This window comes from Rhopilema esculentum, chromosome 18, assembly GCF_057945365.1.
Source record: "Rhopilema esculentum isolate cy_ngs chromosome 18, ASM5794536v1, whole genome shotgun sequence".
Taxonomy (NCBI): Eukaryota; Metazoa; Cnidaria; class Scyphozoa; order Rhizostomeae; family Rhizostomatidae; genus Rhopilema; species Rhopilema esculentum.
In genome coordinates, this window is record NC_142832.1 from 4954358 (window position 1) to 4982062 (window position 27705).

Consider the following 27705-nt stretch of genomic DNA (forward strand, 5'->3'; position numbering starts at 1 on the left):
AATGGAAGTGTGAAGTTGGGTGTCATACCAATATCGTTTCTTTTTGCTGTATATAGCTTTATCAAGAAACTTCTTACTAATCAAATAGACCACCAAAGTGTTTCGACCAACGAAATGTTAATCTTTCATAAGCCGTGGTGCTTGGGTATCCTATGATGCATTGCTCTGCTTGAAATTTTTATTTCAAGATGGCGGTCAGGAAAGTTATGAGGGGAATACTCAGTTAAAGATTGGAAACACCAAATACACAAGAAATTAATGGAAGGAAGGTATGTAGCTTTGTTAAGTATCACTCTTCGACTTCATTTTAAATTTTCTGCAAGGATTGTTGACTCTAGGGTGTAAAATGAGGTCCGTATTTTGCATTATTCTGAAATAAATACTAAGGTCCATCAGTCGACAGTAAGGATAAAACTTTCCACAGAACGTTCTTCTAAATCAATTGTAAACACGATCGCACCTCGTTTTGTTTAAAACAACATGTATTTTTTCTTTGGACTAAATAATACTATATATCGGCAGAAAAAACTTCGATTTCTGCTCACAAATGTCCAGCCTTTCGCAGATCGGCGATTTAGGCCCTCTGATGTGTGACCATGAAAATAATTGCGATCTTCATATGTGTTAATCAAGAAGCCTCTTGGCGACACGAGAATATCAAAGACCAGTCTTCTCTTATTTCTATTTGGATCATATTTCGGTTTGAGCTATAACTGCCTACAGTAAACCATGGTAACTTGGTAGGTAAGGCCGTTTGTAGACAACAGTGTCCTGCCAGTAAATACGTACTTTTGCGATGGATCGTTGCAAATCAAAGACGTTTAAGTTACCTGGGTTCCTTAAAATGGATCAGGAAACAACTAAATCGTCAAATTTTGTTGACCAGATAAAAGAGTTCGTTCCCATAGATTTCTGAGAAATATATCGTTAGGGCCGTCGGAAGTGGGGGGAAGGGGGAGGAGGGCACCATGAGCACGCCAGTTTTTGAGCAAATCGTTGCTGCTCTGTGAGCTAAGGCTTTTATATTAGACAAATATTCCTTTTTCAACCAAAGAAATTCCAACGAATATATTGCTAAGAAAAACGTTAGCTTCCCGGTTAGTTACATCAACATTAATGTTGTCCTTACCTGCATGCATCTTCCCAAATGAAATGAAGATGGCTGATGTAAACCCAATTTTTAAAAAGGATAACTCAACAAAAATGAAGAACTATAGACCTATAAGTGTCTTACATCAACAAGTAAAATATTTGAAAGAGTCATGTACAAACAAATCTATGCACACATGAAAAGTATACTATCTCCTCTACTATGTGGTTTTAGAGAAGGGTATAGTACTCAACATGCCCTTCTGTGCCTTGTCGAGAACTAAAAGCATGTCTTGATGAGAAACTGATTGCTGGTACCATGTTGATGGATTTATCAAAAGCATTTGACTGCTTACCATATGACTTATTAATTGCAAAGTTACATGCACATGGTTTAGTAATAATGTTTGGCAGCTATTATACAGTTATCTCCAAGGCAGGGCTCAGAGAGTAAAACTTAACTCTAACTGCAGTGCATGGAGAGATATAATTAAGGGGGTCCCACAGGGATCTCTCTTAGGACTATTATTGTTCAATATTTTTATAAATGATATTTTTCTATTTCTAAACGAAAGTGACATATGTAATTATGCTGATGGTAACACAATATGGATAAAAGGGCAAACAACTAATGATATAATCCCAAAGCTTGAATCTGAAATAAACACTCTAAATAGCTGGTTCAAAGATAAATGCATGCTTCTAAATAAAGATAAATGTAAATATATCATTATAAAACCTCAGAGGGCAGAATCTGGGGAGAGTGAAGTTAAAATCGGAGATTATTCAATCAGAAACACAGATAAAGAAAAATTACTTGGAGTAGTACTTGATAATCATCTGAAGTTTGATCATCACATAAAACAGATTTGTAATGAAGCTGGGAAAAAAATTGCCTTTGCCAGAGTAGCGCCTTATTTAAATGAAGAAAAGAGAAAACTGTTAATGAAGTCGTTTATCACTACCTACTTTAATTATTGCCCCATTGTCTGGATGTTTTGTAGCCGAAAAATGAATCTAACTTTATCAATAACGAAAAATTTAACTTAATCAACAATGTTCATAAAAGAGCAATAAGGGTGGCATATAATGACAATGACTCATCTTTTGAAGGTTTACTTATGAAAGATAATGCCTCAACAATAAATCAACAAAACCTGCAGAGATTAGCCATAGAAATATATAAAACCAAGATCAACCAAAACCCAGATTTTATAAATGATATTTTCAAATTTCATGAGTCTTCATATCCTCTCAGAAATGAGTCATTTTTCACTAAAAACCAAACACAGTTATGTATGGAACTGAAACAGTATCTTGAAGGGGTGGTCAAATTTGGAACAGTATACCAACTGAAATTAGAAATGTAACCAGCAGGGACGGACTTAGCGAGGGGTGTAGGGGGTGCGACACCCCCCCCCAATATTTCTGTCCCTTTCGGTAAATTTGGTTCTTTTCGGTAAAAACCATTTTTTGGTAGTCAACAGAAACAAATTAACGCCAAGATTTTACTTTATTTATCTCCTTAATATCAGTATTTATCTTCTTATAAGTAGCGTAGTGGGGGGGGGCAAAGGGGAGGGGCCGTTAAGAAAATCGGTGTCTGAGAAAAGTACAAATCTGCAATAGTACCTTAAAGGGGGACTTTACATTTCAGACAATATTAAAACGTTTTTAAAGACTGCAAACGACTGTAAGAAATGTATTTCAAGCTAATCTGAAGGGCATCGTCGCAAAAATGTTCTGCTCGCTTTGCTCGCACAGGGACCCTCCTTCATAACTCTATAGAATGTTCAACAATTTATCCCACGTTATAGGATTTAAATAGAAAATTCTTTCACGTTCTTTAGACAATCCCGATAAAATAGAAACTAAAATGCTAAAGCGCTTCAATCCTTGGATTCTGAAATGCTTGTCGGGGATTTTCCTCCAAGGAGAACGGAATTAGTTTAAAACATTTGAATCCTGTTTGTTTTTTTTAGATATTTGATTAAAACTGTGGTCAGAATGTAAGCGTTAGATGAATTTTCAAGGAAATAAGCAGTTGTAGAATGGGGTCAGCCACAAAGCCAGATATGACGTTGTATAAAGCGAAATTGCCACGTAAAAAAGCCATAGTTTTTCCAAACGCTTTTGCAAAATGGGGTGTTTTCCTAAATTCATATGGGTGTGGTCAGTAAAGATTTTCTTCTCTTCGCCCCTCCAATCTTCCAAACCTGGCTACGCCACTGCTTCTTATCGTCTTTACCTTAAAGTTAAAAACGGAATTTTAAAAATGGGCGTTTCCATAATCTACCAGTGACCTGAAGGGTGTGGCACCAAAATTAGTGTCACCCCCCCCCCCCATCATTGTTGCTTAGATCCGCCCCTGGTAACCAGCCTAGAAATCTTCAAAAGACAAATAAAACAAATTGCGATTCCATGCACCTGCAAATTATGTACCAAATCTAGGATACATAACATAGATATATAAATTATATAGATCATCTTAGTTTACGACCTTATATACATAAATATATTTCTTCATCTTGTTGTTATGTTAGTTGGTATTAATTAGCTTATTGTAATTTTTTATAATTAAGCTAGAATTTTTATCCAACTTTAAATAAAGTATCAAAAAACCTCAAAACAAAGGTCCCCAAACTTTCATAAACAGAAAGATATCTTTTCTCTCTTTGGACTTTTTTCCATAAGCCTGGTTTCCATAAAACCTTTATGCGTCGGCCGACAGGAAAACCATCTTCGGTCACCATGCCCAGTCGTTCGCGAAAAATGGCGCGCAGCAACTTGAGAACACTAGCGATGAACACAAGCGAAATTCAAAACTATCCTGTTTTATACGATAAAAGCCTTAGAGAGAAGAAGACCAAAGAAAAAACAGAATGCGTGGAAAGAAATTTCACGTGCCCTGAAAATAGACGTGAATACCCAGAATCTATGCCTTAGTTTCGAATGGCGTTTTTCCTCTAACCTTCTCCGCATGTAAGTTAGAAGAAGTGCACATTTTATTTGTAGCAAGAAGCGCTTGTTGATTGCAGCTACCATTTTGATAACTCACCCGCCAATAGGCTCCGAAGGAGGCCCAGGTTCAGAGTGTCGCCGGTGCGCCTAAAGTTATATGGAAACCAGTCTGAAGAGAATCATCGGCGATGCATTGCCGACGTATCGCCGACGCATAAAAGTTCTATGGAAACCAGGTTTTAACTCGATTATTTATCTGACCAGACGTGCTACGTTTCAGTTTTTTCTTGCTATCTTTAAATTTTGCAATCCCAAAGGGCCGTTAAAAAATCATTTGGCAAAATAGAAAGGAATAAGAATTTGAGCGCTCCTTTATCGTGCAGATTTTGTGATAAGGAGTTATTTCAATATTATTTTGTTATCTCCCCGTTGGAAGTCCCTAACACTCATGATTACTGTAAATTCAGGCTATGATTCAGGTAAAGATTAGCCCGAAAATTAAAAAACCGCATGCTATTTTTCCTTGATTAAGCGTCTGGTCTTTTAAGAATGTATTTAAGCCTGAAAAATCTCTATTTTGAACACGCTGTCCCCTGAACTGTCACTAAAAATCCATTTTATCTGGCATGACTAAGTTCCTCATCCGAATAATGACTATATAGACTTTCTATATTTACCTTTAACACAAGATGCAAAGACAGTATGCTTTTGCTGGGATTTACTTAGATCAATCAAAGATCATCATGTCAATGAAATTGTTATTTGCTGTTTACACCTTTCAGTGGCGCAGATTGGAATTTCAAAGCGTATTTTCCGAAAATAATGGAAATGTGCTCCATATATCGGGGCCTTTTTTGAAATACTAACTTGGGGGGGGGGTAATTGCCCCTGCAGTCCCAATGACTTTCTATTGTTTCATACAATAGGCCATTGTCCTTCTCCTAAAATAAACAACGGTTTGCCCTCGCAGCTTTTTTCCCTTGGAATAGGCTATGCCATAGATGTTAAAGTTTTGGAACATGAAGATCAGGGAACAGCTAGTATCTCTTTCGGATCCAGGGACTCCCAACAATTTTGATCATTTTCATTGAGTAAATTTTATCCAAATTTTATAAATTTTGAAAGTAATCTACGAGGCATACACAAGCAAAAGGAACAACGTAAGTCCAAAGTGGCGCTGTTTGCCCCCAAACCTGTAGCAGATATTCATGATTTCATTTGGTGGGCCCAGGCCAACGATTTTCCGACAAAATGCTGGAGCCCCACCCCCTAAGCCCCACATAATTTACGTAACTACTACTACCTACGCTCCTTTCTTTCGGATAGTGTGAATGGTGCAGTTTAATTGAAGGGCACTCTAGATATTTTCTAAATGGTAGGAACCAGGAATAGAAAAATGAATAAAGATACGAACAAAAACGACGTTACAGCATTTGATCAAAATGAGCTCTTTAATTAATTGTGCCGCTAGCTTCGAAGGTTGGTATCCTTTTATCTATTCAGATGAATATTAGTTTGTTAGAAATAATACCAGGGCATTTTTTATTTCTAAGCCAAAAGTAAGTCCGTTTCTCTTCAACTTTCAACTGATACTCAATAAGTAAATGACGTTATTACCCGATACTTTGAACTTTTGACAGAAATCAGAATATGTTCAACTTATCGAAGGTTTTGATTGTCAGAGCCTACCCTAAACTGTGATAATAATACAGAACAAATTTTTGTTGCCCAAAATGGGAAAGTTTGGGTTACCAGGCAGTCAAATTACCAGGCTTCGATTACCAAATTTTTTTGAAGGAGGGGGGGGGGGCACTTTCAATGAGTTGAGACAATTGGCTAGCTAACTCTCCTACTATCTGTGAGACCTGGTTTGTTCATGCAGACACCCTTACGCAACGTTTACACCGTAAAAGAACTTTGTCCTATAAACTACCAGTGATCATTTACGCAAAGATGAATAAGCCTCTTTAATTACCTGTCAGGCATTCTTTTACTTCATATTTTAAACAAAATGTCACCTTGTCATTGATAGCACAGACTGCAACTCGAGCTATCAATTCGAGGTTTTTGGTCTACTATAGTACAGAGTGCAACATATCTACTAGCCTCTTAATGAATTGAAACTTGACAAATATAATGGGAGCATTTATCAAGTCACAACGTGAATTTTTGTCATATAAACATGTTGTTATTGAACATCGTGGTCTATACCTAGGACAAAAAGCGTCGTCTTGAAAGACACCTCCTTGCAGTGCGATGAGAATGACATTCTATTTGATTTAATTAAGATTTATTGCTATGTTTTCAAAATTGTCCCTTTTGTTTTAATGATCTCTTGTATAAATCTGTTAATCATTGCAGCTCACAACCAGGAAAGAATAAATCCGAATTTTCTCGGAGTCTTTCTAAAAAGAAGGATATGTTTATACTTTGGATACATCGCTAATACTTTGCTTATAGAGTTATTATGAATTTATCACTCTGGCGTTGCGGAGCTCTCTATTCCTAGAAAAGAGGGCTGCCAGTTACTTCGTGGAAAGTTGATATGTGATGAAATTTTATAGGTGTACTTTGATTCATTTTTTTACTTCAAATTTCTTGAGAATAGTTCAGAAACACTAAGTTGCAGGGGCGTAGCTAGCGGTGGTGTAGAGGGTGTGACACCCCCCACCATTCTTCATGATTTGGTCAATAAACTTTCAGTTAACGAACAAACTTCATAGATAGTTGGTGAATCGCATATCAGTTTATAAACTAGCCCTAAATCATTTTTCCTGTATGTCTTCGTTGGTATACTCTTGATGACCCCCTCCCCCCACTCCTTCTCCTGTCTAGAAGGTCATACTACGCCAGTGTTGTCGAGCCTTTTTTCGCTGAACCGCTTGCAGCAAATCTAATTCATATGATCTTTAATTTTGGTTAGGACTTCTACATCGTATTAAAACTTAACACCATATTAGATCTCTGCATCATATTAAATTTGTAAAACAAACTACAAGTAAAAGCAGGTCAAGAAGAGGGCCAGGGATAGGTGTCCCTCAGTTTTTTTTTTAAATTCAAATGTTATCTTCAAACCAAAAGATGATTCGTTTTAGTGTTGCTCAATAAAAGTTCCATCGTTTGTCGTGTCCACTCATTCAAAAGCTATCACCGTTTGATCTGCACTGGTTGCTTTAGAACTCTTTAGTGCTCTAACAGCTTCTTCTCTAATCTGTCGATTCCCGAGAGCGTAGAAGATAGGATCACTCAACGTATTTAGAAAGGCAACCAGCACTGTGTATCGTTTGAGTCTTGTTTTCTCGATATACCCCTCCATAGTGTCAGGGAAGTGGTCCAACCCAGCAGACAGTACCCAGTAAACTGTGAACGGAACCCAGCAAACCAGAAATGCTACTATTAGCATGCCAAGAAGAATGCTCACTCTTTTTCGGCTTGACTGCGTGCTTGATATAGAGTTACTCCGTGTAAGTCGCCTTGCTGTTGGCCTAAACCACAGGGTGTATACCGTAGAGAAGTAAGTGAATATTAAAGCGAATAGTGCTGTACCTGCAATGACGTTTGTTACCACAAAGGCTAGCTTTGAAGCAAATCCATTCAACCAGTGGTATTCGCAGATTCTTGTGCTTTGGCTATAGCGAGATAATACAACATTTGGTATCACAAGTATCGTTCCAGTCAGCCATGTGCACAAAGCTAGCCACTTCACGGATCTTTTTCTGATCCGCCATTTTGGCCTAGTAGGGTGGTTTATAAGCATATATCGACTTAAAGACAAAAGTCCAAGCGTTAGAAAATTGACCATTGATGCTGCGTGGAAAATAGGTAGGCCATCCTTGATTCCACAAATTATATCAGAACGTCCTTTGATAAAAAGATACGGGAATATCGCGATGCCAGAAACAATATCTGCTAATGCAAGATTCAACAGAAGAAGATTCACAGTGTTGTGAATTCTCTTTTGCTTCCAGATGACAAAAATCAGCACAAAGTTTCCAGCAAAGTTTACAAAAGCTATCAAAATGTATAAAAGTTTTGTTATGATATCTTCAGCGTTGGTAAACATATGTTCTGGCTCCAAATTGCTGCCATTTGCGAAAGTTGAATTTTGCAAGATCATCTTTCTGTTGAAATTCTGTAATCTGTGTCTTTTCTATTTTTTAGTACACTCTCTTTTATTCATTCATCTAGAATTGCGGCTATACCAGAATCAAACATGTCTTTGTCTTGTGTGTTCCGTTGAAATACATTGGGGCACCTTAACCTAAACAAAAGAAGAAAGCAGATTATTAGGAAAAAGTTATGTTGAATGGGCCTTCGTGGCACCGGATAAATTGGTAACATTAAATTCAGAGATGGAATAAGCGATCGCCATGTAATTTTACTATTCCATTACTCTACTTTTAGAGCTTGATAATTTCTGGTTTTTAGTGGACAGGGGTCTAATGGCAATGCTTTTTTGCTGTTTTCAATTGTTCTGCATTGAAAAGCTGCTAGGGTTGGCTGAGCGCCCTCTAAAAAGCTCCCAGGGTGCCTAACCCCAAAGCCCCCAAATACATGGTGCAAAGCAAGATGTGCATTGTACGATATGAGCAGGGGAGTTGCAGGAAATAGATCTTAGAGTCAACTCTATTAGACATAGAGATTGGCCCGCTGAAACTGAAGGTGCAGATCTTTTCCTGTTAATGGCATCTAGCGAAATAGACGTGTTTCTTTGAATTATTGACATATTTAGGTATCGATCTATCTACTGTAGTACGAAGCTACTTTCTAAATAACGCCAGCCGTCCAATTGTTAATGGTTTTATAGCTCTTCGGGGAATATGATCGAATCTCGTGATCTCAAAGTTTGAATAAGACCTCCACACAGTCAATTTGCCTCTTCGTTAATGACAGTTTCATATTTGAGAGAATAACACAAGAGTCCATTCAAAAAAGCGCATAGTTCTAATAATCAAACTCTTGAAATATGGAGAAAAAGTGGGGTAAAGCTATCAAGAGCCATATCATCTTGTTCTTCTATGAACGGAAAAATCAACAGCGATTTGTTCAACATCAACATCATGTCCAATCTCCGTTTGATGTGTTACGTGTTTTAAATAAATTTAACCAAACTTACCAGCGGAAATTTCAAAGGAGAAAACTCACTTTTTTCCAGAATGAACCACAACCAAAACTTCTCAACCCCTTTACTCTCTTCCTTGTTACTCACTTACTAAATTTACTCTCTTCCTCCGTAATTGTACTCGATCATGTAAAGCTGGTTAAAGCTAAGCATCTGCTGTATAACCGCGTTATTCTGCACACATCTGACGACCAATTCTTTCCAAGATAAATCCTCTATCAAAGCTATCGAAAATAGCCTTGAAATCTTGAGATTTCTCTGTTGTTGAAATGATGGACAGCTAAATATTAGTTACACCTGTATTGACACAGTTTTAAAGAATAACGAAGTTGTGAATTGGCCAAGTGGTTTTCAATGTAAAGCCATTAACATGATGCCTTCGAAGATACTCTTTTTAGACTTTTTATTCAAAGATAATTTAGTCCTCAAACATCCTGCTAGCAAGTAAATGGGAATTACAGACAGACGCACCGGTTTCAAGTTACAGAATCCACTCTTTATAATGTACTTGCATTGTCCCCGATGTATGAAAGCAACAGCGAGTTCCTAGCTGCCTGCAAGTTGGTCTTGTGACTCTAAGGCCCAGGGGGGTACTCCCATTATGGCCTAACAGGGGGGTCCAATCAGGGTCAATGAGGGCAAAAGCTAAAATTTTGAAAAGTTATCCTCAAATGGTAGTGTTTTTTGACAACACTGGTAGCATCAATTTCTTTTTACGCGCCTGATCCTTTAGCTAAACTAAAACGTTCTGTTTTTATCGAAACTGGGCCATTTGGTAGTCATTTGGTAAGACCCTCAAATCAACTGGACCCCCCTTTCAAGCCTTAATGGGAGTATCCCCCCCCCCTCGGTTCTAACGTAACTTTCACCAGATTGCTAATATAACAAAACCCAGGGCAGAATTTTTGAAGGTTCCCATAGCGTCTCCATGGAAGGGGGGACTGGGGGGACACGCTCTCACTTCTCAACAATCGATTTTTTAGTTCGTCTAAATAAAACGAGAAATTTTGTTGGAAGGGTGAGATTTGGAAAAAGTATTTTTATGACATGGTTGTATGGTTTTGAAACTGTCATTAATTAACCAAACGTTTGTCACTGGGGTTCACAACTGGTAAATTTGGCGTGCCCCTTTGGTAAAAGAGCGATTTCTGATGGTAAAAATAAAGTGGCTGTACCCCCCCCCCCCAGCCCCTCCTCCCACGAAACCTAGGGGCTAGCCTCGCCACTGGCAGGTTCTGTACAAGCTGGATGAGTTGATGCAATACATGCTGAACGTCATAAATACCTTTTGTCAGTGAGTTTAAATAGCATTTTGCGTGAATTTAAAGGTAGAAAAGCTGTAAAAAATGCAATAGAAGCAAAAGACAAAGTAAATTCAGCATTTGATCCTAAGGTTCACGAACAAGTATGAGATGGGGTAAAAGTTTTTGGGAATTCAGATATTAAAGAGATCATTTCCCAGATAACACAGCCAGATAATATTGACATAAACTGAGATGTATCATGTCTAGTTTACTTTTCGAAAATTTGCTTTTTGAGACATCTTTTGATGAACATAGAATATTTTGTTTCAATTTTTAGATCCACCTTTGATTGATATTTTGAATTCGAGAAACAGAAAAGCATAAACAAAAGTTCGAGAAACAAGTGACGCATAAACAGAAAATTCAAAAAATGGTAGCAACAGCCCGTCGTTGGGTTTATTTTACGATATTTCACAACACAGATTAATTTTGAAAGTTCAGTAATGTAGTTATATTAGGCAGAATATGAGATAATTATGTCAAAGCTTCTCTTAGGTTGCAAGAGTAAGAAAACGTTGGGCCAAAAAGGTAGTTTACAGTGGCCAAGAAAGATTTATAAAGGCATAAAAATATATACGCTTTTTAGTGTACGTGTATAGAACAGGACTGTCCTAAGTTGCTACTCCAAACTCCACACTAAATGCGGTTATATATATGTATGGTGACCACTGGCCTAAGCCGCAAAATTTCCTAGACAATATCATGAGGTGTGAAGAGGCTTTGCAACGATAGTTTATGGCCAAATATGGTATTGCCATCTACAAGTTTCGATTGTTAAAGAAATTGAATGATTATTTTTTGTTTTGACGTGAGAGAACTTTCAAAGTATTTGCTTTCTTTCTTCTTTAATCCAAGGTAAAACAATCTGAAGACTGCAGAGATAAAAAAAGTTCTATGAAATAACCTATCAACCGAACTGACAATATCCTTGGAAATAAATGATGTTATGAAATTGAATTAATAAAATGGAAAGCCTGGTATGGCCTTGATGACCCTAGTTAATGATTAATGGCCCTGGTAGACGTTTATTTTAGCTTTAGTTTCAACATCCGACATTTTCCAGACACATGAAGGGCGTGGCACCAAACACAATCATTATCTAGCCACCCCCCCCCCCTTCCTCTGTAGTAGGACGCTCCCCAGATCACATGACCTTTTATAATCACGTGACATGTACTATTTAATCCGAAGCTTTGTAAAGCGTAGTGCAGTTATCTTCGTATCCTCGTTCAGTTAAGTTATAAATCTTGAATGATTATCAAGATATGAAAATGTAAAGAGTGTGTTTCCTTGCTCTACCATCTCAATAATATAAATAGAAGCACCTCTCACATCTGGTGGATGACCCGTTTTGTCACGATCGCCGTCCCGTATGTCGCAAGAAGAAACTCTCGGACTTATCAATGGTTTGGCCGCTGTTGCTAAAGAACAAAATGCATCCAATAAGTCAAGAACCGAAGAATTGAAATCACTTGCCTCTGCCGTAAAAGATTTATCCGACCTTATAAATCTTCAGTCGCAAACTTCTCCTGGTCATGCTGCTCTTCGCCTGCCGAACCTTACACTGCCTGAATATACAGGAATTGAAGATCTTGACCGTTTTCTGGACCAGTTCAACCAGGTTCTCCGATCTTCTGGTGCAAATCCGCAGTTTTATCTAACGTACCTCAAGCAACAGTGCCGAAAGGATAGCCGTGCCTTCGATATTCTTTGCAATTATGAGAGCACCCATCTCGTCCGATTGCCTGCATCTCCGACCTCTGATGACTATTACCAGTTTTACAATGCTGCACTAATGGTTCTTCACTCCCAACGTGGAATTCCAAAAGACCAGCAAATTCGCAATCTCTTGGCCACGTATTATACCATGCGCCAACAACACCACGAAAGCGTCTCCAACTTCGCACACCGGTTTTGTGAGACCCAACATTCCTTGGAGAAACTAATTCCAGGTATTCACATGACAGCCGATGGAAATGAAATCGAGTTGATTCATGCCTTTGCCCTCAAACTACGTGAGGATATTTCGCGGGATCTGTTTGCTAGGGATTTCAACTATCCGACTTTAATGGCCCTGATTGAAGCTGCCAAACGATACGAGACCAAAACTACTTCAATCGCAGTTGACGAGCCTATTTCTACAGCCAATGCTTTACCCGTTACGCCTGTTTCTGCCTACCCAAGAAAAGCACCTGCACACCGTCAAGAAGCAACACCAAAACCTCCAGGTGAACTTTGCTTTCAATATAATAAATATCCCCGTGCCTTTTGTGAACTTTCTAATGGTAGATGTAAGAAAGGTTATATTCATAAGTGCACCAAATGTGGTCGCTTTAATTGTAAAGCTGTTCGTCATAATAGGACCAAGGCTATTTCGCATTATAATTCTGTTGAACCTAACTCACTCCATACGCATATTGCTAAGGTGGAACCGTCTGTCGATTCTGATACGACTTCTTTATTGAAATCTATCCACTCATTATTGCTCACGAGTAAAGAACATGTTGCACCGCCCAACGATGAGGCCGTCCCTCCCAAAGGGGGTTCGCAAGACAATGTTTATAGCATGCCTGCCATAAGTTTAGCTCCAGATAGTGTCACAATTTCGGCTTATTGTAATTTGCGAAATTTCGCCGAAATTTCGTACGAAATTTCGTTACATGAAATCCACCTTTTATACCTGAAATCGAAGCACAAACCAATTGAAAGTGATATATAAACCTTACATTCCTTGTCTACCATCATAAGAACGCATATTTATTGCATTAAAGCGACATGTTTCTTCTCAGTCTCCAGCGGTAGAAGCCATGATTTCCGAGCCCGTCCCAAAGAAGACGGGGGTTTAGTACATAGTATCTGGTTAGCGAGACACAACGTCAATGCCGCTGTGACTGCAACAGAGGAGACAAAGTGTAATGAACAATTAGGCTGTCATTTGCGAATGCAACCTTTCAATCGTTCCAAAATTATCAACAAAGTATTTACGAGAGGTCTGTCCAAAATAAATTTTTGCAGTGGAAAACAGCTTAAGTCATATAGTATGCTTATTTTAGTTAGAATTAGGATCCAAAAGATTACCATGATCCACGGGAGAATCAAATATAGCAAAATCCTCGCTTTAAACTGCGTTTTAAAAAATTAGTAATTTGCGAAATTTCGCAAAATACAGTTTTTTTACAACTACTCAAATGGGGCCGTATCAACATAAATCACGTCAGTAGGGTGTGATGTGTCTACAAAATGAAGGAACAAGTCGCCATTGCCATTAACAATGTATGCCCTGTTGCTGTTTAGTCCTGCTTTAGAGATTTTAGGTTTGACTCTCGGCCCTTAGGAAATCGACCAAATTTTCATGTGATAAAGGTCATATCATTTTGGAAAAGAATAGAAAACGACTTTACGATCAAAAGGGAACACAATTACAGCAAAATCCTCGCTTTAAACTGCGTTTTAAAAAATTAGTAATTTGCGAAATTTCGCAAAATACAGTTTTTTTACAACTACTCAAATGGGGCCGTATCAACATAAATCACGTCAGTAGGGTATGATGTGTCTACAAAATGAAGGAACAAGTCGCCATTGCCATTAACAATGTATGCCCTGTTGCTGTTTAGTCCTGCTTTAGAGATTTTAGGTTTGACTCTCGGCCCTTAGGAAATCGACCAAATTTTCATGTGATAAAGGTCATATCATTTTGGAAAAGAATAGAAAACGACTTTACGATCAAAAGGGAACACAATTACAGCAAAATCCTCGCTTTAAACTGCGTTTTAAAAAATTAGTAATTTGCGAAATTTCGCAAAATACAGTATTTTTACAACTACTCAAATGGGGCCGTATCAACATAAATCACGTCAGTAGGGTATGATGTGTCTACAAAATGAAGGAACAAGTCGCCATTGCCATTAACAATGTATGCCCTGTTGCTGTTTAGTCCTGCTTTAGAGATTTTAGGTTTGACTCTCGGCCCTTAGGAAATCGACCAAATTTTCATGTGATAAAGGTCATATCATTTTGGAAAAGAATAGAAAACGACTTTACGATCAAAAGGGAACACAATTACAGCAAAATCCTCGCTTTAAACTGCGTTTTAAAAAATTAGTAATTTGCGAAATTTCGCAAAATACAGTTTTTTTACAACTACTCAAATGGGGCCATATCAACATAAACGATATATGACTATAAGATATATACATTGTTAATGGCAATGGCGACTTGTTCCTTCATTTTGTAGACACATCATACCCTAGTGACGTGATTTATGTTGATACGGCCCCATTAGAGTAGTTGTAAAAAAACTGTATTTTGCGAAATTTCGCAAATTACTAATTTTTTAAAACGCAGTTTAAAGCGAGGAGTTTGCTGTAATTGTGTTCCTTTTTGATCGTAAAGTCGTTTTCTATTCTGTTCCAAGATGATATGACCTTTATCACATGAAAATTTGGTCGATTTCCTAAGGGCCGAGAGTCAAACCTAAAATCTCTAAAGCAGGACTAAACAGCAACAGGGCATACATTGTTAGTGGCAATGGCGACTTGTTCCTTCATTTTGTAGACACATCATACCCTACTGACGTGATTTATGTTGATACGGCCCCATTTGAGTAGTTGTAAAAAAACTGTATTTTGCGAAATTTCGCAAATTACTAATTTTTTAAAACGCAGTTTAAAGCGAGGAGTTTGCTGTAATTGTGTTCCCTTTTGATCGTAAAGTCGTTTTCTATTCTTTTCCAAAATGATATGACCTTTATCACATGAAAATTTGGTCGATTTCCTAAGGGCCGAGAGTCAAACCTAAAATCTCTAAAGCAGGACTAAACAGCAACAGGGCATACATTGTTAGTGGCAATGGCGACTTGTTCCTTCATTTTGTAGACACATCATACCCTACTGACGTGATTTATGTTGATACGGCCCCATTTGAGTAGTTGTAAAAAAACTGTATTTTGCGAAATTTCGCAAATTACTAATTTTTTAAAACGCAGTTTAAAGCGAGGATTTTGCTGTAATTGTGTTCCCTTTTGATCGTAAAGTCGTTTTCTATTCTTTTCCAAAATGATATGACCTTTATCACATGAAAATTTGGTCGATTTCCTAAGGGCCGAGAGTCAAACCTAAAATCTCTAAAGCAGGACTAAACAGCAACAGGGCATACATTGTTAATGGCAATGGCGACTTGTTCCTTCATTTTGTAGACACATCATACCCTACTGACGTGATTTATGTTGATACGGCCCCATTAGAGTAGTTGTAAAAAAACTGTATTTTGCGAAATTTCGCAAATTACTAATTTTTTAAAACGCAGTTTAAAGCGAGGATTTTGCTGTAATTGTGTTCCCTTTTGATCGTAAAGTCGTTTTCTATTCTTTTCCAAAATGATATGACCTTTATCACATGAAAATTTGGTCGATTTCCTAAGGGCCGAGAGTCAAACCTAAAATCTCTAAAGCAGGACTAAACAGCAACAGGGCATACATTGTTAATGGCAATGGCGACTTGTTCCTTCATTTTGTAGACACATCATACCCTACTGACGTGATTTATGTTGATACGGCCCCATTTGAGTAGTTGTAAAAAAACTGTATTTTGCGAAATTTCGCAAATTACTAATTTTTTAAAACGCAGTTTAAAGCGAGGATTTTGCTATATTTGATTCTCCCGTGGATCATGGTAATCTTTTGGATCCTAATTCTAACTAAAATAAGCATACAATATGACTTAAGCTGTTTTCCACTGCAAAAATTTATTTTGGACAGACCTCTCGTAAATACTTTGTTGATAATTTTGGAACGATTGAAAGGTTGCATTCGCAAATGACAGCCTAATTGTTCATTACACTTTGTCTCCTCTGTTGCAGTCACAGCGGCATTGACGTTGTGTCTCGCTAACCAGATACTATGTACTAAACCCCCGTCTTCTTTGGGACGGGCTCGGAAATCATGGCTTCTACCGCTGGAGACTGAGAAGAAACATGTCGCTTTAATGCAATAAATATGCGTTCTTATGATGGTAGACAAGGAATGTAAGGTTTATATATCACTTTCAATTGGTTTGTGCTTCGATTTCAGGTATAAAAGGTGGATTTCATGTAACGAAATTTCGGCGAAATTTCGCAAATTACAATAAGCCCACAATTTCTAATTTAGATCTTGCGAACCGTAATATTTTATGGTGTTCTGTTTCGTCAGCTGGGGTTTCTCTCCCTTTGCCTCTCGACACTTGCTGCTCAGTGTCTTTAGTTAGCAAAGCGCACGCTGATAAAGTTCTTGAAACACGCCCTGACCTCAAGTTTTCGCGCTTAGAGCAGCCCGTTAAGGTCTCTGTTGCCAGTCCCTCGGCCTCTCTTAAAGCCGTAGGTATAATGCAAGTTCCCTTGCAATTTGAAAATGGGCGTTCTGCAACTTTTTCTATGCTTGTCGTGCCAAATTTATCTTGGCCGGTACTTTTTGGCCAAAATCATTTACGCAAGACCGATGCCCGTATTAATTCTCGTGCTCTAACTGTATACTTTGCCGATAAAGGGTTAGAATTCGAAGTCAAGTGTCACGATTCTAATCCTATTCATGCATTTCCACATTTGCATTTTCCTACAAGTAGTTTTACTTCTACTGCTAATGTTACATGTTTGTTGACTGCCCTACCAACACAGCCAGGTGAACCTGTTCGCCTCCACAGGGGCTTTAATTTTGTTACTGTTTGCATGTTGCTTGCAACATCGCTGGTGGGTTCCTCCCTATTTTCGGCTTCGGGTGACCTTTGGCTGGAAGGTAATAAAATATTACCGGGGGTCACTACCCTTAGTGGTCCTATTTCCTTTTCTGGGTTACCGAGCATGACAAATTTGTGCACTTCTGTCATGTCCCCTTTTTTGGCTTCCAGCTACCCAAAATGTCGGCCTAGTCGCCCAGTTCGCTCTGATGTTGGTTCGCAGACAACTTGTTTACTGACGTCAATATCGCCCGTTTCAGAAACTTTAGAGGATAGTACACTGAGTAGTGAATCTTTGTACTCAACAACGGTTGTTATTCACTTTACTAAAGAGTCTGCGATTTTGCCATTAAATGTCTCGATCGGAAACATTAGGCCTGTATTGAGCACTGATACTAATGTGTTAGAAGATGCCGCAGACTTTACTGCTTCTCAGGTAGCAAACCAATGGTATTCATTAGTTTCTGCAACCCATGCCGCCCGCCGTAATATCGATGACCTCCCGACCTTAGATCCTGATAAGATCGTTAATGGCGGTCATGCTATTCACACCTCTAACTTGCAGGAAATGGCACAGGATAATCTAGCCTTTGATTCGTCTTTTCTGTCGCCGTATTTAGAATGTACCGAGCGTCATCAGGCTAATTCATTTTCTCCAATAGGAAAAAGCGATATCCAGCCGCATTCTAAGGAATATTTTAGCAAACTTTTACATGCCTTAGAACTTGACGCGCCATCGTATGCACATGTGCCGCGTAGCATTTTAACGCAATTCAAGTCCTTGTTGCATGACTTCCAACATGTTTTTCATTTGCCTGACTCACCTCTGTCTACCATTAAGGGCGTTTATCATCATATTCCTACTGGGGATTCTCCTCCTGTCTATCGCCTTCCTTATCGCAAAAGCCCCGATACAACACCGTCTGATATTTCTCCTTTAGCTACAGTCGAGCACGTAGACTCGTCACAGGAAAGTGTCACTCCAGTACACCCTCCTTCCCCAAATAAGGACTTAGCCGATGTGGCATTTCGATTAGGAACGTTTTTAGAGTGTAAACCCTCCAAGTCCGCTGTAGCATCAGAAGCATGTAAATTTCTTTACGAGTCGTTCCCACCTAGTAGAGAAATCCTAGCTAAACATGGGCGACTCCGTGGTCTTGTTAAGTCATGTCAGTTTCTACATTTAGAAGGTGCTCCACACGGGGGCATCTATGTTCTCTCATTGGATGTAGACAAATTTTCTCGTTTACGTCGTTAACATGGATATTGTCGCTTTCAGTATGTTTTTCTTAATTAACGTTAACGCAAAAAAAAAATTGTAAAAAAAAATACGTATGCTGTATTTTTTTTAAATAAGAAGAGGGAGGATGTAGTAGGACGCTCCCCAGATCACATGACCTTTTATAATCACGTGACATGTACTATTTAATCCGAAGCTTTGTAAAGCGTAGTGCAGTTATCTTCGTATCCTCGTTCAGTTAAGTTATAAATCTTGAATGATTATCAAGATATGAAAATGTAAAGAGTGTGTTTCCTTGCTCTACCATCTCAATAATATAAATAGAAGCACCTCTCACACCTCCTCCATCCCTGCAGCTGAAATCGGTCCCTGGCCCCAAAAAATGAATTTAACAAGAAAACCCGCCGACACCCTACTAAAATATTTTGTCTTATTTTTGGCATTTTGAGATAATCTTCTCACTATGTGGCTCTACTGTGATTTGCTTTCTTTTGTTTCTGCCATTTACTTCCGTATTGTGATGACACAAGAAACATGAGAACAATAGCTCACGCATACAATTTCTTTGCTTCAAATTCGATGCTCCTTGGAGTCTTGTTTGAGAGAATATTGATCGAAATTGCAAGGCGATTTGAATCAGAGACGAATTAAACTACGTGAGGTTAAACATTTCTCTTTTTGCTGTTGCTGTAATTTTTCCTAGCTTTGGTTGTTTGCTCTTTTTGGTGCATGTCGTGGTTTGTTATCCAAACCTGCATTCGATTTAGGCATACGCATCTGTGATCGTCGTTGTTTATCAAGGGCGATACCCAACCTTGCCACAAAATTATTATTCTGTGACCTTGCCACAACATGGCACCTAAAGGGAGGAGACATGATTTTGTGACTGTTTTGAAGCAAAATTCCAGTTTTATAGAATACTGTATCATGCTATTTTGCCATGGCCACAAAGAGGAAGAAAACGAAAGAACTTGAAAATTTTAGGCTGTTGGATAAGAGCGGAGCAAACGAAGACAAATTAAAACTGGAATGTGAAAAATATTCTATCAATTTTATTTTGAGAAAGCGAACACATTTGAATACACGAGGAGAAGGGTAAAAGCTAGTTGAATGTTAAATCGATGAAGAAACAATAGAAATAAGACCCCCTGCTTCGAAAATAGTGTCTTAATATGACTTAGGAAGTTCAAGGATTTTTTATGTGAGTCTGAGAAGACAACGAATATCCCGAGAAATGAAACCAGAACGTCCATATAACGATCATAAATCTCTTTGTGTGAATGAACATTGAACCTCGACAGAGAATAAAAGAAAAACGGTGCTTTTGATTTTGAGGCCAGTATGAAAGCGAGACTGGCAAATGGATAAGAGAAGCGACCAAACAAAACTAAAAATTATTTCGTTTTAAAAGCAGAATTAGAGCAAATTATCCTGAATTAGGGGTAAGATTAAGAACACAAAGTTGAGCAGAATTTGTATGGCTCTGACAAATATTTCAGGTGACGTGAAAATGACCAAACTGTCCCAGCCCTCACAAGGTCCAACGATACAAGTGGATGGGTTGGCAACAAAATAGGGCATGCTGCTTTTCAGTTTTAGGAATCGCATGATATTTGAAACGTTTTAACTGAGACTTTGTGTAAAGGTTGACGTTGATTTTTTCAGATGGTCAATCTACATAGAATATTCCCATCAATCTGTTTACTTTGATACAGATCAGATCAAGTACCCTTCAGAGTCGTATCTTTCCAGGAGTGATTGTCAACTGCCTCTTTTCACGAAGGCAGCTACCTCTTTTCGATTTTGAAGCTGTTTTCCTTCTTGCCACTAATCAGCGTTCTCTTATTCCTAGGTATTGTAGCAGATTTCTCTAGAAATGGGATCAAAGAAAGATGTTCACGAGAAAAAAGATTACGATCGCAGAAAAAGAATAGTTGCGGTGGTCCTAATAGCTATCATTTTGGTTGGTAAGGATAACCTTTAAATTACTGCCTTTAAATTTAATTAAAATTACTGCCTTTTAAAGGAACACCCTCAAACGATTCGTTTGCTGTTTCAAACTTGTTTCAGAAAGCACGGAGGCATATTAAGACAGATTTGTCAGTATAAGTTGGGTGGTGATTCTAAGGTAACCCATACAATGTGTGAGGTAATGAGCGCACTGCAAAATGTAGCGAAATGTAGCAATTTTCTTAGTTTTTTTGCCCCTTTTCTTACGGCCTTGCCCCTCTTGTACACATTGCTTGCATGTTTTTTTGGGTTAGTCATAAAAAGTATAATTGATCGGCAAAGACATATGACAGGGCCTCCAAAAGTGATTGTCTTGCATTTCTTTATAACAGAGAACTAATAAGGAAGCATCTGAACGGGCATTCCTTAATATAAATTTCATTCCAACGACCTTAGGAGTAGAAGCGTTGTTGCTAGGAGGGGCAGCGGGAAATTTCCCTGTGGGCCCCTTACAAGTGACTTTGTAAAACCCAGGAAAATCTTTTAAGGGAATAAATTCTTTGGTGAAATAATCTTTCATCTATATAAAAACTCGAGCTCATAGTTATGAACTAAAGAACTTAAACATAAACGGCTCCGTGAATGAGGGTCAAATTGCTTTCAAAGATCTCTAGTTAATAGAGAGTGCGGGAAAATAACCGACCCGAGCGAGGCTCGAACTCACGACCCCTGACTTTGTACGTCAAGTGCTCTACCGTTGAGCTATCGGTAGATCTCTAGCTTAGCAAAAGTTGACTGAAGAACTTTCAAAGAAATGTTTTTGTTCAGGGACGGCCCCACGTGGAGGGCTGGGGGCGGCTGAAACTCCCCCACTTTATCAGAGGTGAAAATTTTTGACCGTCTCTTTATTATTTTTAAAAATAGCAATAGCAAAGAAAGTTTTTATGGAAAGTATGGGCCCCTTTGTAGTTATTTTTTCCCGGCCCACTTCTAGGAGCCACAACGCCTCTGCTCAGGAGGACACTTTTTTTAACATACGATGGGAGACTGACTGAAGCAGAAATGCTAAAATCTCTATCCAAAGTTATTTATGTTATAAAGTGCCAAAATTATAATCCTAAAATATTTTTTGATAACTGGATGATAGTAGGAAATCAAAGTATCCTTGATTATCCATTTGAATAGTTTTAGTCACCTCCTTACTACCTTCTAAATCAATTTGAAGAAATTATGCTCCCCAGCAAATTTTGAGACCCCTGTCTGCCCTGTTCTATTCACCAAAACGTGTACAGCTCTGCCTATTCGGCATCGTGCTCTATATGACAGGCTGATAAACATTAGTTTTCATTAACCCTAGTTTGCTCTCTTTTTCAGCTGCAATCACAATAGTGGTGATTTTTCAACAGAGGTGTGGTGGAGTTCTTCATGGGAACAAATATCGTACCAGGATGCTAGAATTCTTCGGTTTGACGGATGGAATTGACCTGAAATTTGCCCATGCTGTAAATAGCAGGTCCAAGCTCAACAAGTCCCTCACAGATTCGGATATTATGATTCTTGAAGCTGATATTCTTATTGATCCATTACACAACATCCCAATCATGGCACACCCTCCTGCTAATTCCAGTGATTTGACATTGGTGCATTTCCTTGCAAGCGTTTTTGGATATGTATCCCCAAAAGGTGTGAAGCTGGACTTCAAACAGATTGCAGTGGTTGAGCCATCGCTACAGATCTTAGAAGAAAGCAAAAGAAATCATTCTGGTAGACTTCCACCTATCATTCTAAATGCTGATATACTAGAAGGCCCTGAAAATCCTTCATCGGTGCCTGTAGATGCTCAGAAATTCCTTGCTCTGTGTCAAAAGTATGATAGTACGAGTATGTTGTCTCCTGGTTGGACAACTAGAAAGCCAACAAATATGTCATCACCGGAAGGTATGCTTGATCAAATGCATTTTTATGACTGGCAAATAGCCTATGTAATGTTTTGTCAAGAATCAATCTATTATTAAAAACCAATTGTCAAAAAGTTGACGGTTGTATAATTTTTTCACGTCAATACAAACTTTTGCTTCCTTTATCATCAGAACCAACCACAATATAAGGAATCTATCATTTGAAGATTCGATTTTTGGAATGATTGGCGCTTAAACAGAAAACCTGCCTTTTATGTCTCGAGTATACGCCATATTGTATGTTTTTAATTATTTTGTATGTTTATCGATTCAGTTTGTTGTTATCTAGTTGTTCCATCCCTGCTACCCTACTATCTAAGGGCTACAAACACCCGGGGAGCTGTCATTGCTTTTTTAGATGGAGTTAAATTTTTTCAACTCTTTGGTAACTCTTTAGCTTCCTATAAAAAAGAACAAATTTCATTTCATGATTATGTTATTTCATTTCATGCAAAATATCAAACAAAAAACTGTCTATGCCTCACTCGTCTGCGTTTCTTCAATCTAAAACTTTAATATATGGAAATTTGAAAACATGTCTCTGATTCTGGATATTCAAGCATCCAACGTCATCCCCCATTATTACCGATAAAGGGCAGGGTTGGGCTACATCTACAGACTGCTAAACGAGATTTTTTTGCTTTTCTGTAGCTATGTATGCATTTGTGATCTGTTGCTGTGTTTGAAAATTGTATGGTTAAATTGGCCTACACTAAAAAAACCAGATCTTTTTCAACGAGGCACGATGGTCTAAATTTCCGGATAATTTAAAGCTCTGATGTTCCTATTTTTATTCTTATTTCATCATTGATTTTCTGCAACTACATACTCATTGTTTTGAAAGACATTTTTTGTTACACGTATGATTTGCTGATAAAGTCTGCTCTGTTTCTGTAATATGAAAGAAAATTTTCAAAAGCATATGACTTTTTTTTACCTTTTCGTCTGAGGCTGGACATGTTCTTACGACGTTTGATGGCGAAAAAACATCATCTAGTAAGAATTTTGGTCGATGGGGAAGGGGACTGGTGTTGGTCAGGCGAAAGCCATCTTTCCACGTGTGCGAATTTTATTTTCTTTCTTGCTAGGCTATTCATGGAAAATGGTAAAAGACATGCATTCCCTTGTGAAAAACCTGCAGCAACCTGTCACATTTCCTGTTAGAGCTTCTCTAATTGCAGCGTCAAAGGAACAGCTTCTGTGGCTTTTAGGAGAAAAAGAAAGCTATTCACTCACTGTTTGGCATAGCAATGCTGATCAATATGACGTCAAGGATTTCGTTTTCCTGCGACGTTATCCAAAAAAAGTCTTCTATGATTTACCAGAAGAAAAGATGAAAAGACTGAAGCAACTGGATCAAAATTGATAGGTATGACCAGAACTTTTATTTGTTTCTGAGTTAGCTAGTTAGCTAGTTAGTTAGTTACGTACCTTACCCCTAAATAACAGGTATAGTCATAATACTTTAATTTCTTTTAAAAGTTGTGGATTTTTTGCATCACGACAAGAGCTGCTATAAAAGCTATTAAAAAATTAGCATTCGCTCGTAAATAAATTGTATTCTTTATCTGGAAAGAAAAAGAAGTTAGGGAACTGAAGCACCAAATCTCTAATTAGAGGTTTTAAGGTTATATGTGTTATGCCCCTCTACAAGAGCTAGACTAACAAGGGTATTTGATATCTGATAATTTTCTTCTTTTTAAATAAAGCAAATTTATCAGTTGATCTATTTACTTTTATTTCTGTTAAAAAATGGTCCTACTTGCGAAGTCTGGTAATTTTGTGACACAATGTTAGATGGAATCTCATATTTAGATTAAGAAGATAACACAGAAATTAAAAAAAGTATCGACTAATAGTGTTGCCATTTTTTTATAATCAGTCCAGTCATCAACTGATAAGAAATTGTTTAACTGATAGGAATTCCTCAGAAGTTTGATTTCCGACAAAGTCGTGGCCAAGTCTGATTCATGCACTTGAATTGCACAGGATTCTGTTAATCGAACCATTTTTATTTCAGTCATGTAATGGATAAGATCCATTGAAAGTTGGTCATAGTGATACCTCCATGTGCTCGTACTTTTCATTTATCCAACAATTTAAAAAGATCGGAACAGAGCTCCTTTCCAAGAAAATTCCTAGAATACATACATTATCAAAATTCTGAATGGACATTTCTGTATTTTATAAATAATTGTTGCTCTATACATGTATTCCGTGAAAGCTCTATTAAGCCCTGGGGGGGGGGCTTATTTATTTGTTCAGTCATATAGAGGAGCTTATTAGAGAGGGGCGGGTTGATTATAATTCATAGTAAAAAACGTTATAAAAATGTCTTTTCTTTGCATTTTTTGGTAAAAAAGGTTATACAACAGTTCTAAAAACTTTGCTGGCAGCTTCGAACGTTTCTTAAAATTAAACAGTTGTAATGTCCTCTTTTTCATCAGAATCTCCAGGATCAACTGGTAACCCTGGGACATCTTCTAAACAATTTTCTTGAAAGGAATATTTTTCTTCGGACAGATTTTTGAAGATACCTTTGAGAAAAGTAATTTCTGCAGCAACAGCCCCCCCCCCAAATATAGAGGTCCCGTTTTACTCTATTAAATGTGCCACGTTTCATGGCAATAATGTGGGCCACACAGCTCCAAAATGTCCCCAAAAGCATTCAAAAAGTATTTTAAAAGGCCTTCAAAAAAGAGGGAGGTTTTGAAGATGAAATAGAGCGAGGGTAACTGGCATCCTGCTTCCAAGATTCTTACCGCCTTTATTTATTCAAAGAAGAAATAAGCAAGTTTGATCTTTTCTCCCTCTCTTCCAAATCCCTCCTCCTCTTCCCTTGTTAATACCTAGCTATAGGCTTCTGGGCCTTACCCTGGCATCACCAGCTAAAAAATTGTTTTCCCAAGCAATCGTTTCATCTGAAATATAAAAAAATACTTTAGAAATTACACACACAATTTTATCATTATATTTCATTTAATAGCGACATGTTTCTTGTGCAGTAATGACATAGAATCTTGGATTCTAAGGCGTTTCACAAACCAGTCTGCTTTTGTTTGGTATATTTCCATGAATTGATGTCGATACGTCATTTGGAGTTTAACTTGATGTATCAGGGCCGAAACGAGAGGAAAATAATCCGGGGGGATAAAAATGGTACCTATGGGGCAAAGTCGCAGAACATATTTCTGCACACCATTTGGGCGTTGTTAGAATGCTGTATCACACATTGATATCACACTGTTGTCCAATATTGTTTCATAAAACGCAAAGAGTTTTAGAGAACAAACACTATACTTTATAGATTATTAGCATACCCTCCCCCCAATTTCAATAGCCGTTACGGTCCTTTGTATAAGCATGCAGACCATTTGGGCGTTGTTAGAATGCTATATTACACATTGATATCACACTGTTATCCAATATTGTCTCATAGAACGCATAAGAGTTTTAGAGAACAAACACTATACTTTATAGATTATTAGCATACCCTCCCCCCAATTTCAATAGCCGTTACGGTCCTTTGTATAAGCATGCAGACCATTTGGGCGTTGTTAGAATGCTATATTACACATTGATATCACACTGTTATCCAATATTGTCTCATAGAACGCATAAGAGTTTTAGAGAACAAACACTATACTTTATAGATTATTAGCATACCCTCCCCCCAATTTCAATAGCCGTTACGGTCCTTTGTATAAGCATGCAGACCATTTGGGCGTTGTTAGAATGCTATATTACACATTGATATCACACTGTTATCCAATATTGTCTCATAGAACGCATAAGAGTTTTAGAGAACAAACACTATACTTTATAGATTATTAGCATACCCTCCCCCCAATTTCAATAGCCGTTACGGTCCTTTGTGTAAGCATGCAGACCATTTGGGCGTTGTTAGAATGCTATATCACAATGCTATCCAATGTTGTCTCATAAAACGCATAAGTTTATAGATTATTAGGGTACCCTACCCTCAATTTCAATAGCCGCTGCGGCCCTTTCTCCTTTGTATAAGCATCTCCTTGTACAAGAAGGGGAACGGAGTTCAAAATCATATGACTCGTAATTGCGTTCCCTTTAGGTTTCTTTGCTTGCAAATACTAATTAATAGTTCAATATTGCTTGTCTCTCAGAAGAGTTTGCTAAATGTTACTAATTTTTACAGATGAATGTTGAGTATGGAAAATTTGGAGCAAGATGATGGATCCATAATAATGGCATGATCTTTAAGAAGACCGGAATTGACATTCGTGGTACCCAGAACTTCAGAATCACAAAGAAGAAGCATGAACTTGACATTTTGTGCATAAATACATACTCTGCTTTGTTATTGTTTTGTAATTGAATGTCTGAACAGGTGGTACTATAAAGTGACATAGGAGTAGCTGAAATTAAAGGATATGAAGCCATTTCATGGTTTCGTACCTACCATAAGATAAAAATAGAATTATCTTGTCATAATAAAGACCAAATTCTACTTAACCTTTTCAATGGGATCCAAATCAGTAAAGGGTCTGGGGCAAACATTCCTGAAAACCGCCAAAAATAATTTGCTGACGCCATATATTATTCTTTAATTTACATAGTCGTCGTTTATGTAATATGGAGATCAAAGAAAGTTTTAAGTTGTTCTCCTGGATTGAGAGTAAGTTTTCTTTGCTTGCGCATTGAATTTATTGATTTTACAGGCTTCTGCTATGTTTGCTTGTCGTTGATATCCTGTTTTCTGCATTCTTGAACCTGGAGAGTAAAGTTTCTCAATACGAAACAAGCTCTCCGCTTCCATTGCTATTCAAACTGTCCATAGAAATCCTTTTGTCTTAAGCGTGAATGCTTTGTCATTCTACTTCGGATATCATTTATTTTTCTAGCCCTCCGAATAAACAAAATTTGGTCGTAGTACTGCTGAAAGATTAGTTTTATAGGCGACAAAGCCCCTCAGATTTTTTCTGAATTTTTAACTCATTCGTTTGAAGTCCCTGGCCCGTACACTTTTTGATGCTCTTGGATCACACAAAGGCGGCCTTTTGTCTTTGAATTCAATAGGCAGTGTTTCAACGAAAACTTGGATTTCTGCCCCCAAAATTCACTCAACTTTCATTTGCTTTGCACCAAACGATGCAGAAGAATTTTCTCTTTCTAATGATTATTTTGGTAAAATTCTACGACATTTCTTCGCAAAGTTATTAAACATTTTATGCATTTTTGGCAAGGGGGATTCAGGTTTGCATAAAGAAGTTCAGAAAAAACAATAGGCTTGTGATTCCCAGACTTTCTAAAGAATCCGGTTTTTCGCCAATAGCTCCTTCGTTATTCAAGATATAAAATTGTGAGTGGTACCAATAAATTTTCCGGCCCGAGCTCC

General features: G+C 37.8%; 2 protein-coding genes across 6 annotated transcripts; one reads left to right on the forward strand and one right to left on the reverse strand.

Moving 5' to 3' along the window:
• The first annotated feature begins 42 nt into the window (after positions 1-42).
• On the forward strand, positions 43-27038 carry LOC135680763 (protein FAM151B). 3 transcript variants are annotated; one of them, XM_065194927.2, is made up of 5 exons: positions 43-269; positions 20276-20390; positions 21748-22311; positions 23420-23700; positions 26506-27038. In XM_065194927.2, exons 2-4 carry the CDS (start codon positions 20300-20302, stop codon positions 23695-23697), a joined length of 933 nt encoding a protein of 310 aa, XP_065050999.2. In that variant the 5' UTR covers positions 43-269; positions 20276-20299; the 3' UTR covers positions 23698-23700; positions 26506-27038. The 3 variants fall into 3 exon arrangements, with proteins under 3 accessions (XP_065050999.2, XP_065051000.2, XP_065051001.2); XM_065194928.2 differs by lacking the exon at positions 43-269 and adding an exon at positions 18947-19084; XM_065194929.2 differs by lacking the exon at positions 43-269 and adding an exon at positions 18953-19079.
• Positions 3855-10348, reverse strand: LOC135680762 (substance-K receptor). Of its 3 annotated transcripts, none has more exons than XM_089113834.1 (2): positions 9644-10348; positions 3855-8311 (listed from the first exon to the last, which is right to left on the reverse strand). In XM_089113834.1, exon 2 carries the CDS (start codon positions 8165-8167, stop codon positions 7184-7186), a length of 984 nt encoding a protein of 327 aa, XP_088969960.1. In that variant the 5' UTR covers positions 8168-8311; positions 9644-10348; the 3' UTR covers positions 3855-7183. The 3 variants fall into 3 exon arrangements, with proteins under 3 accessions (XP_088969960.1, XP_088969959.1, XP_065050998.2); XM_089113833.1 differs by having other exon boundaries at positions 3856-8311; positions 9196-10348; XM_065194926.2 differs by having other exon boundaries at positions 3856-8311; positions 9167-10348.
• Positions 27039-27705: the final 667 nt, after the last annotated feature.

What these genes read in the sequence shown, in the direction of transcription:
- LOC135680762 (XM_089113834.1), bottom strand. Translation starts at nt 8,167, where the DNA reads ATGATCTTGCAAAATTCAACTTTCGCAAATGGCAGCAATTTGGAGCCA.
- LOC135680763 (XM_065194927.2), top strand. Translation starts at nt 20,300, where the DNA reads ATGGGATCAAAGAAAGATGTTCACGAGAAAAAAGATTACGATCGCAGA. An exon ending in AATAGCTATCATTTTGGTTG is followed by an intron (nt 20,391 to 21,747) that starts GTAAGGATAACC and finishes TCTCTTTTTCAG; the next exon opens with CTGCAATCACAATAGTGGTG. An exon ending in AAATATGTCATCACCGGAAG is followed by an intron (nt 22,312 to 23,419) that starts GTATGCTTGATC and finishes CTTTCTTGCTAG; the next exon opens with GCTATTCATGGAAAATGGTA.